Genomic DNA, 12,186 nt, shown 5'->3' with positions numbered 1-12,186 from the left:
GCGCTTGACATCATCAATTTTTAATGCATCCCGTGTAAGGAGCGCTTAGAACGCAGCGCGTGATTTACGTGCGGTGAGCCCCGCGAGCGAGATGGAGGAGATCCTGGACCAGAAGACAGATCAGAAAAGTTTCGCGAGGCAATCACGAGACGTGGATATTGGGACTGCCGATAAAAATGACAAAGTCTTGAAACTTTTTGCCCCTTTCTCTCTCTCTCTCTCTCTCTCTCTCTCTCTCTCTCTCTCTCTCTCTCTTTCATCCTCTGCTCTGTGAAAATCTACTTTTGTCGTTTCCAGTCACGAAGCCGTGCGCGATTCTTTTGAATTTCTTTGGAACTCCAATCGCGCAGTCGTATAAATTATGTATCGAAACGCAAAAGGAGAAAAAGGGGGAGAGGGGCAGGGGGGAAATTTCTTCTAAATTGTATTTACTATCGATATAGCGTTAATCGAAAATCACGAACGACGAAAGTATATACTTCTTACAGTTATTCTCCGTCTTTTCAAAATGAATCTTCTCAACCCCGAGAGTTTAGGATAATCTGACATGCAAGTAATTCGAGAAATAATTTAATGTCAAAAATAATAAAATATAAAAAAATAGTAGAATAATAAAAATATCAGAATATAAAAATATGAAAAAAAATAATAAAATAAAAATATCAAAAATATCAAAGTATCAAAATATGAAAAAAGAAATAACAATAAAAATATTCAAAATATCGAAAATAATAAAAAATAAATAATAAAGATTACAAACCCCCAACTTTTTCTCTCGTTGCTGGATGTCTCCTCCTTCCTTTTCGTCCGTTCCTTGCTGCTCCTTTGAGACACTCACTCGCGAAAACATGACTAATTACCATGGCGCACTAAGCACTTGAATATGCGGCACTTTACATACTATGTTAATCGCACGAGATGTGCACTTTAGTTCATATCACGACGAAATGACTTGAAAACCACGCTTGAGCACGAGATAGTTGGCGCTGGAGACTCGCGCGGACAGATTCGCACAATGTTCGTAAGAAATGATTTGTACTCGAGATTTTTCAGTTTCGTGATTTTCACGTTATCACATCGCAATATAAAATTGAGTACGCATCGCGTATAATAATCAACTTTAAAGAGGCTAAGTAAGGTGCCACGCGATCGTTCCATAATATTTTCGTGATTAGTGTGTGCGATTATAATTAATTATAGAGTGCGAATAATTTATTGTTTTATTAATTTATGATCTGCTATTTGTAAAATTTATTGCTCGCTTATCTTTGCGGCAGTGATTTATATATCAAGTCATATCATTATATAAAATGTGGAGCATTTATAATATTCTAAATATTTTAAAGTATTTGAAATGTTATTGAAATATAAATTATTTAATTATAATGAAATATCATATAATCAAATATTTATTATTAATAATGTTACACACACACACACACACACACACACACACACACACACACACACACACATATATATATATATATATTTTAGCATTTAATATATTTATATATAATTTTTAGATTATTTATATAAATATTACATTTCTATTTATCTCACATTTTTGTACAATTTTACATCTAATTATATCACTAATTAAAAATTAAAATTGGCAACAAAATTAATTCTATTTTTCAATTATTTAAATATAATTTAGATTCAAAACGCACAGCAAAGTAATCATAAATCGAAATAATCATAAATCGAAATAATTAACATTATAAAAGCTTCGTGATACATCAATCCTTTAACAAATATTATTTAATTAATCTATTCGGCCTTGGCAGCGCTGTGTTTACATGTCACGGCCTTGATATCATTTGCATGGCAACATTCGAGGAGTAAGGTGCGAAATGCTTCGTATATTGTCAAATTTTCTCTCTAACAATAAAACGCAATCGCGACTAGTATTGAAACATAATTCGCTACGATAATTATAATTAATACTTGCTAAACTTTTAATTGTAATTATTACGCGATCGGGAGTGCAAAGTGTCTCACGATCGTTGCGTATACTAATTTTAATTAACTAATCTTAATTAATCTTGTTTTCGGGGTGAATGTGAGTGCAACAAAGAAAAGCGAAAGAGAGGAAAAGCAAGTCTGAAAAAGCACTGGGCAACGTACGGAGCAACAATATGCGGTAAATAATTTATAAATTATTTATTATTTATATTTATCATTTATATTCAGACTATATCATATATATGATTTATATTAGATTTATATATATCATTTATATTCAGATCATATTATATATTGCTTATCCTTTATTTATTTTCTCGATAACGATTCTCTCCCTCTCTCTCTCTTTCTCTCTATCATTTTAAATTATCGAAATTATTTAAATTTTTAAATTATATTAGTATATTATAACCTATAAATTACATTAGTATAACATATATATAAAATATTCTGGATTTTATTTTAATATACTTAAAATATCTATAATAAAATATTCTCGTATTAATTAATACTTTTATATAGATAGTAATATTTTATAAACTGCTTCACAATAATATATTATTTAGATATTTTATGCATAAAAAACTAGATTATTTTATTTTCATAAGTTTGTATTTAAAAAATTTTGTTAACTATTTGTTCGTTAATAATTATAATTTGTTCATAAATAATTACCATTAAATTTACTGCATTATTTATTCTTATAAATAGATTGAAAGACATATACAGAGTGAAAATTGATAAGGTAATAAGAAAATATTCTCGAAAAATTAAATCATAACAATAACATTTAACATTTTTTATTTTATAAATAACAATCTATTACATTTAGATTACTTGTCCGTGAATCATATATTCGATAAAATTAGTAGTGATTCTTCAAAATCCTTGTTAACTCATTTCCATCATGAAAAACGAATTTGTATATAGATAATGTAAGTAAGTGCTAATTTGTGTTAACTTATTATTATAATTTTAAATTTATTGTTTGCAAAATAAGTTTAAAACCAATGAAAAATCTTCCAACATCAGTGCTACAGGAATAAATTATATTAACGCAATTAGAAAAATTAACTGCTTCTTCTTGATTTCGATATTAAAATAAATTATTACCTCTTTCGAGAGAGAAATGTCTAATTTATTACGTATCATTTGCGTGTATCTCTCTAGAGAGATGCCTAGTTATTTATTTTAAGATACAAGCTTGTGTAAAACAAATAAAAATATTGTTCACATACAGCAATATTGTGCATGAATTTGAAAAGGATTTCACGAGAGCGTTTCCTACAATTGTTGACCAACAACAGACATTGTCGGACGTGCTTCACGTTATTTGTCGGTCTGCACCGTCACATGCATCGAATCGTGTGAATTATCATTGTGTTTGGCTGATCGTATACGTTATATCAAAAAAAAAAAAAAAAATCGAAGCCGATAAAGTTGATCGGAGATCGCATATGTGTCAATATCGCTCGAATTTTCGCTGCAATAGCTTTATCATGTTCGCGTTATGAGGGCTACGATATCGCTTTGTATTACGAGGCTTCGCCTGAGTATTTGCAGATATCGTTCAACACAAAATTCGAAAATAGAAATACAAATTCCAGCCGAAAGGAAAAGACGTTAACTGATATTCTTGTGTCGATACATTTCTAATGAAAATTATATAAAAAATTTAATCACTTTAAATCACTTTCATTAATTAAGCTTCAAGAGAGTAAACATGAAATAGTAAAATATCTTGCTTTTCAGTTAACATTACGTATAATTTATTTTATTAGAGAGATTTTATTTGAAACTTGATTACTAATTATGTGACAACATATTTATTTTAGCAATGTTATGAGAAATATGAAGCAAGTTCAAACGCAGTTTTCCTACAAAACTGGGGGGGATAACTCTCTAGTTTTCAAGAATCAACATTTCAATTAGCACAACAAATAATAGCAACATTCCGGGAAGAAAGCGCGCTTTCCGTTGAACTCTTCCTCCTTAACGTCTCCCTCTTTTTAACGAGCGCTCTTGCCGAGGTGAGATTTTTAATCTTCCTTGTCATATTAATCCTCGTTCTGCAGATCGAGCGGTCGCAGGCGCAAAATAACGGCGCGTGTGCGCGCTTTGACGTTAATTGAAATTACGGCTTATCCAAGCGCGACGCTGCACTCTAACGTTGGTGGGTTGGTTGCGGCTTGATAGCCGGGGACTTTTGTAACGACGTCGCTTGTTTGCGTGTCGCGCGACACCCTGGGAAAAGGACGACGCGGTCGGAATTTGACACACAAGCGCATCCTGCGCCGAACCGAGCCGAGCCGGCCGGGACCGAAATAACATCGACCGCCACTATTTGCATTTCAATCGGCCGTCTATCGTTCCGATGCAATCGCCTTCCAGGACGCAATGCATTCGTTGCGTTCGCCAGTTGTTGTTTGCTGCGCGAGAGATTAATATTTTTACGTCCCATATAAAAGTATGATTGTGCTACGATCGTCAACGCGCGCTATTTATAGCTCGGGTTTAAATTAGGTAATGCATAAATTAGATTCTTTATTTCTGCAGTTTATGAAAATCTTACGTATAAAGAAACAATTACCTATAAAATTAAATTATTCATCAAAAGATTTGTTAATTTCTTTTTGTGGAATAGATTTCTCATTAATGACTCTTCTTAATACATTCCTTATTTCTTTCCCTATAATTTCTTCAAAATAAAAAATAATAGAAATAAAAATGTAAATAATGAATTAATTTAAGAATAACAAATTAACAAATAAACTAACAAATAAATAATAAATTAATTAAAAATAGTAAATAGTTAATTTTTACTTTCCTCATTTTTAGTTCAAATTATATTTAATACGCACACATACATATAAATTTTAAGATGCATATATAATATAATTTACATAATTTAATACATATAATTTAAAATTAATAATAAGATAATATGTTATTTATAATTGTATAATATTTATATAATATATACATAATAATTATATAATATATATAATAATCATATAATATTTCTATAATAATTATATAATATTTATATAATAATTATATAATATTTCTATAATAATTATATAACATTATATACATTATGATATTTATTATTCATATATATATAAAGAAAAAAATCTTGAAGAATATTAAAAATATTTCACAGTTTCTTCGCAGATTCCTCGTGATGTTTGATAAAATGAACACACTTATGAACCAATTGGCATTCGCGAGAGCAAAAGTTCGAGCAACTTTCACCGATATCTTCCGGAAATATGCTAAAAAAAGAGAGTCTGGAAGCGAAAAGCAACAGCGGCGATGCCTGAGCGACGAGGAGAGATAAGTGCGGATGGGGGAGGAGAATGAGGGAGGAGGGAAGGAAAAGATGGAGAGGTGAAGGGGTGCTAGGGTGAAAAATTTAATATTCGCTATATTATGCATCGTCGTTTTTGATTGGCGGAAAATCTCGCGGGTGATTCGCGAAACGCTTATTGATCCGCGTATTCGTTCTTACGTCTCCCTGAACATTCTGCGGAACAACCGAGCTTTTGTGGCAAGTTCGAAAGCTCTGACGGCTGCACGGATTGGTTATTAAAGGCGAAAGACGATGCACCTGCCGCTGCCGCGCGCTCGTTGCACAACTTAAGCTGTCCGTTACAGTTGCGTAATAGTTGCAGCCGACGGAATAAAGCAACTGTCGAAACGTATGTAAGACACGTGAAACACATTGAATTATATCGAAAGTAAAAAGGAATCGTTTCTTATTCTTGTCACCTGAGAGAAAACACATGTATAACATTATAATACAGGAGCATATATATAATATATGTATATTTATAAAAAAAATTATTTTATATAAAGAAATAATCATAAAATTAAATTATTTGTTAGGAAATATGTTAATTTAAATTTATTAGAAAATATGTTAATTTTTTTCTTTAGTTTCTTGAAACATTTTTCATTTTTGTTTAATTTGTGGAAATAATTGTGTGGAAATAATTGTGTGGAAATAATAAATTGACTTTTACTTTTCTCATTTTTCAGTTTTATAAGAAATAAATAATTTATTATATACAAATTATATTAAATTATATATATTTTGTAATTTGATAAAACTAATAAATAAAGAAAGAGAAAATCAACTTATTATTTTTATCAATTAAGAAAATAATTAAGGATAAATTTATTATATACGTGTTATTTAACATTATACAACATTTATATAATTATATAAAATTATATAATTTTAATGAAGCAAGAAAATATTAAAAATATAAAAACAAAAATATTAAACTAAATAATTCTCGATGCGATTCTACAGATTTTAAGGAGACAAATGGGTGCAAGAGACGAACGATAAAGTGCGTGATAAATGTTTTCTCAGTTCAGACCTATGTGTGTCTCTTCGATTGATTTCTCGTTCCACGGTCGACGGTACACGCCTAAGGTGTCACAGTCGATCGTGGCGGTCCTCCGTCTGCCAGGATTTCTCGGGATTCCCCCGGTGATGCTGGAAGCGGGTCAGTCGGACGCATTCGAGTGGATCGCGACGGTCGAACGACGACGTCCGAAGCATTGCGATTCAATATCGTTATCTCCGTAGCTTTCGCAGAGAGCCGGGGAAACACGTATCTGCGTCGTACGTGTTCCACGCTTTAGAACACCCGGACATATATAGAATACACGATCTCGTTTCTCATCCTCCCGTACTTTACTCTCCTCGCTCCTTACGAGATCCCCGTCTTCCATCTCATCCAGAAACACAATGCATTCCGTTTGTATTGTTTGAAAGAAACTCTTGACAATATTAATTTAGGTTTCAAGGATACACAGATGTAATGAAAATCGAGAGGGAGACATTCGAATATTATTAAAGAAATTTAATTACATACATCATGTTTAAAGCATATGGTAAATCATTTCTTTTTCCAGAAATCTCTCGTGATTCTATATAAAATATAATAATTATATATATTATATAATAATTATATAACAATTATATAATAATTATATAATAGTTATATATATTTAATATATATTTATTTTTTCTCTTTATTATTATTATTTTCTTTTTTATTACTATTATTACTATTACTATTATTACTATTATTACTTTATTACTATTATTTTTATTATTATTAATAATGTTATTTTTTATTATTATTATATATTATATAATAATAATATATGATGATTGTTATAAATATTATAAATATTTATTATTATTTACTATTATTTACTATTATTTCCTTTGTTATTTTTATATATTTATTTCTTTTATACTAAATATATAATATACATATTATATATAATACATTTCATACGCTTAAATAATTTTCTATTTTTATTACAATATTAATTTATATATTTTCATTATATTTTTTTGTCTTTCGCCGATTTGGAAACTCTAACGAATGTTATTGTGGATTCGCCCGTACAAACGTCGCGCTAGCTGAGATTTTATCAGTTTCTGTAAATGCGTAGTGCATGTCAACGTCGGCGCCGGCGTCGCCATCGCTGCGGGAGCGGCTTAAAGATCTGTTTACGTAAGAACGCTGCTTGCGGAAGGGAAACGCAACGCGCTTCTTCTCCCGGCTATAAAGCTTCCTCGGTTCGTGAGATGAATTCCGGTGGTATGTGTTTAGCGTTGCGCATCAAAGCCAGTGCATTCCAGCCATGCAGGTAAGCTCGAAACACACGCAAGATCCCGGTATTTCCGGTTTCTTGGATTCCTACTTTTCTAGGTATTCGACTCTTTTACGCTACGCTGAAACACAATTTTCCTTAATAGATGTTTGCACATGCTTAAAAATACGTGCATCTCCCAAAAATGTATGTATTACATTTTTCTTCCCTATTATTATTTATTTTTTCTCTTTATTATTATTATTTTCTTTTTTATTACTATTATTATTTTTATTATTATTAATAATGTTATTATTTATTATTATTATATATTATATATTAATATATGATGATTGTTATAAATATTATAAATATTTATTATTATTTACTATTATTATTTTCTTTATTATTTTTATTTATTTATTTCTTTTTATTATTATTATTATTCGTTATTATTCTTTCTTATTATTTAGAGAAAACTTGCAAAGTTACGAAGTAGAGGAATTTTTCCCAAAAGTTTGAAGTTTTTCTTCTGAAATTTAAATTGCACGAATCTTTAAATTTTATTCTTTTATCACGCCGAGAGGAATCGACGAGTTAAAACAATGTTGCCCTATCATGGATGGAACACGGTTGTATTGTATGCATGTCAAAAAACAGAGAGATACGGAGAAATAAAAAAAACATCGAAATGGAAATGTTTCCATATTTCAACATTTGGATCGGGAAGATAATTTTACGGTGAAATTGGAAAGAGGAAGAAAGAAAAAAATAAAGCAGCTGTTATAATTGCCCCCTTTTCAAAGGTGCCGTATACTTGATTTTTATATAATCTTCGCATACAATTATCCCTATATATGTGTACATATGATTGCGACTTTACGTATATACAGCTTCTGAAAAGACCTAGATTAAGATATTCAACGCGAGCTTCTAACTTATTCCTGTAAATTCCTCTCGGAATCGACGAGGCGAACGAATTGATTGTGTATCTACAAAAGACGAATCCTTCTACGGCGACAGATTGTAATCATTTATATAAACTTACAATCATAAATCTTATAGTACAGATATATTATCGTGGCAGTGAGAATCTCTAATTGGCACTAAGAATTCAAGATAGACAAGCGAATACTGTTGGTAAGTAATATTATTAAGTGTAGAACCTAATCTGTTCCATGTATCGTCGCGTGTATATTCTATGCATGTAAATTACATATGTAATCCATAACCTGCTTTTTAAAAATACATATATAAGTCTATTAGGTACCTGATAAGAGCAATGCACGCGCGTGAGCCTTATACATTTTTCTCTACACGCAATATATCCCGAAGTGAAGCTACTCTTAACAAAATGCAGACAAAATTAAATAGATCGGATTGATATTCAAAGTATCAGATTACTCCATTTGTCGAAAGGAAATTGAAATTTGATTATTAATTAGCACAAAGAGAGGATGTCATGATTTATCGAGAGTATCAATTGATATTTATTCCACGTTTATTCCATTTTTTTTCCAACCATGTCGCTTAACTTTAGTCCATTATCATTGCGCTTTTGGCCCGCACTCTTCTTATCGGGTATCCCAGACTTTTTTACGAGCATCTCTTATCTACATAGAAGACGAACGTAGCTTAAGGTAAGTCAGTATGCCGTGTCTGAAATGAGCGATAAGCACGGCCGCGCGGTGACTTCCGCGTTAAGCTCGTTTAACGGGAGGTGTAATTAATTAGAGGACGAAGTTCACTGTCCTTTAGAGGTGAATCCACCGCGAGTGACGCCGCCGGCGTTCCCTTAATACTAATCACCCTACCCTAACTTTTGCCGGTGTGCTCTTGCAGACGATCTTATGGCAATTAATTGGCAGACGATAGACATGATCGAGACCAAGTAACCTTCGCGCGAAAAGAGTACAACGTCCTCATAAGATGCTCGACAAAGAGCTCGACAATTTTATTATTTTATCAATCCTCGATGGTTGAACTTATTTTTCTCCTCAAAAAGAATAATTATCGTCTTTCACTTGTAGAAAATAAAATGAAAAAAATTATACATATATATATATATATATTTATATATATATAATTTTTTTTTATGTTAATTTTTATTTACTTAACTGATCCCAGCAAACACCAAATAACAGTTATATAACTATTAGTTGTAATTTCCCACTCAAAAATATAACTGTTACATAACATGTTATATTTTTGAATGAGAAATTACAACTAACAATTATATAAATGTTACTTGGTGTTTGCTGGGATATATATACAATTAAATGATTAACTGATTAATCACTTTGTAAGGTAAACGTTGTTTCGAATTTACATAGAGGGTTAATAAATTTGTAAAAATAATATAAAATAGAAATATAATATAAAAAAATTCTTTACCTATATATTAAACATATAAAAATAACATGGTATATTATAATTTAGATTTCTATTTCTTGTTTCACGTTTGTGATAATCTTTGTACAAGTTTTTTATGGAGGAATGTAACGAAACGTAAATTTTTTAAAAGTTGAATCGAAGAAAGCAATAATACAGCTTCTTCTCTTATTGAAATGGGTTGAATAAATAGTATCATTAAACATTAATATTGCAAGGTTTTAGTTCCATAAATTGATACGGCACATGTAACGTAGTGTTATTGTGCTCTACAAGAAGATGGCCTCGTCTCGGCGACGCACCTACGACTAAAACTGTCTCTCCCTTCAATAGCACCACCTCGCCTTCACCCTTTTCTAAAACATATGTTTTAAATTATTAAATAATTATTAATTATTAATAATTAGTTTAATAACACTTTTAATATAAAAATAAAAAATTATAAGAGTAAAAATAATACGTATTAAAAATATAAAAATTATTTAATATAAAAATTAAACAATATTCTAAAAGTTAATACATATTTTGTAATAATTATACAATTTATGTGATTTATATGATATAAAAAAAAATAAAAACTTAAGCAATTCATTAAAAGAGAATTAAACATTCAGAATCTATTAAATATTATATTTGAAAAAATATTTTTTAACATTAGTAATAAATTTCTAAGCATTTAAATACAAATTTTAGCGTAAAAAAATAAAAAAGTGAATTTTCTTTTTCTTTCTTTTCATTCAAATCAAATATCTAAATTTGTGTTTGTTTTTTTATATTTATATATTTCATATTTAATATTATTCTATATAACATTATTATATATTTTGGAAAATACTATTTTAATGATATTTCTTACCTGGAAAGGGCATTTTCATAATCCTGGTTTGCGGATAACCAAGTTTTGTGTTCCCGGTCACAGTGTAAGATCTGCTAGGCGGGACGGGTGGCGGTCGCTCCTGTAGGAAGGTCCACAAAAGGGATTATATTAAATTAATAAGATTTTCTTTGTAGTATTTTGTGATAAAACCTGCTATCTTACCCAAAATATTAAAGTACTAAGTACGAAATATTATAATATTTTGATATTTATTATAAGATTTTTAGACGAAAAATATAATAATCCAAAGATAAAGAGAAAACGTCAAAATCTATGCATTTTCTTGTATTCAAAATTTTTGTATACTCAATTTTATATCGATTACTTCTCTCATATCGTTTTTATTGTCTTGAACTTTTTGAACTGTGTGTATGAAGCTAGTATATGGAGAAGCTCACCAGATCTAGTCCGAAGAGTGTACAAGTTTGTTGGATCATCTTCTGATCGGCGCACTTCTCCGAAGGATCCGGGGGAGGTGTGCCAGCGATTGGCTGCGGTCTTGGACGAGTGCCAGTCCCAGTTCCTGCGCCAGCAGTGACGTTTCTCTGAACGCTTCCGGTATTGGTTCCGGTATTGGGCGATTGTTGCGGTTTTTTCTGACCGATACCGGATGTTACGCCTAAAGTTGTCCTTCTTAAAGGCCACCTCTTTCGTACCCTCCATCCTCTCCACGTAGACTAAAACCGATGCAAAAACAAACTTGTTTTGTTTGTTTCAAAATTCTTCCCTCTTCCAGATACAAAGAGAAACGCCGCATTGGTTTCAAATATTTTCAAATAAAATCAAACATTCGATAAATGATGAATAAATGAATCAAATATTTTCAAAAAAATTTTTTTCTCGTATAAAATAGAATGGTTTATAAAACAAAAAAAAGAGAAGAGATTATTAAAATAGAAATATCTACCTGTATTACTGTTGCAGCCTTCTTTCGCGTATCCGCCCGTAGATTCTCGAGCTGCTGCCTGATACCTTCGCTGAGAAAAATATGCCTCTTGCCGAGGGCCCAGCTAGTGCTGGCGCCGAATTTACTCTTCAGCTGCTGCGCGTTTTGCAAAATCAATTTCGTGTCCTCGACAGCCTGCTCCTCGGCGCGACGCAGCTGCTTGAAGGGCGCGATCAGCCTATACCTCGCGTTGAAGGCTTTAAATCGCATTCTGTGCGGATATCCTGCCACGCGAGTTGCCATGTAAATATTATTTCCAGGACTATCGTAATTAAATGACGCTGTTTTGCACGCGTATCTTTGTAACCATCATAAAAATGTGATTTCTTTTTTCCTCCAATAACTTGAAAATTTAGAGTCTCTTTATAATTAAGTTAAAATT

General features: G+C 31.0%; 1 protein-coding gene across 5 annotated transcripts in view; it reads right to left on the bottom strand.

Annotated features, from left to right (window-relative positions):
• Positions 1-9,832: 9,832 nt before the first annotated feature.
• Dachs (unconventional myosin-IXb-like dachs) overlaps positions 9,833-12,186 on the bottom strand; it is a 48,917-nt gene continuing 46,563 nt past the window's right edge. For 3 of the 5 annotated variants that reach the window (XM_083093564.1, XM_083093566.1, XM_083093568.1), the window contains exons 15-18: positions 11,766-12,028; positions 11,257-11,535; positions 10,838-10,937; positions 9,833-10,337 (exon numbers count right to left, since the gene is read on the bottom strand). In XM_083093564.1, the coding sequence (XP_082949690.1) occupies positions 10,180-10,337; positions 10,838-10,937; positions 11,257-11,535; positions 11,766-12,028 (800 nt within the window). In that variant the 3' untranslated portion in view covers positions 9,833-10,179. The remainder of the gene's footprint in view (positions 10,338-10,837; positions 10,938-11,256; positions 11,536-11,765; positions 12,029-12,186) is intronic. The other 2 variants (XM_083093567.1, XM_083093569.1) reach the window with 2 other exon arrangements.

Source organism: Camponotus vicinus, unplaced genomic scaffold (assembly GCF_025532165.1).
Source record: "Camponotus vicinus isolate PSW18456_S1 unplaced genomic scaffold, iyCamVici1.0 SCAF_3, whole genome shotgun sequence".
NCBI lineage: Eukaryota > Metazoa > Arthropoda > Insecta > Hymenoptera > Formicidae > Camponotus > Camponotus vicinus.
The sequence above is the reverse complement of the archived record's forward strand: the minus strand, read 5'-3'. Positions and strand labels throughout refer to the sequence as shown.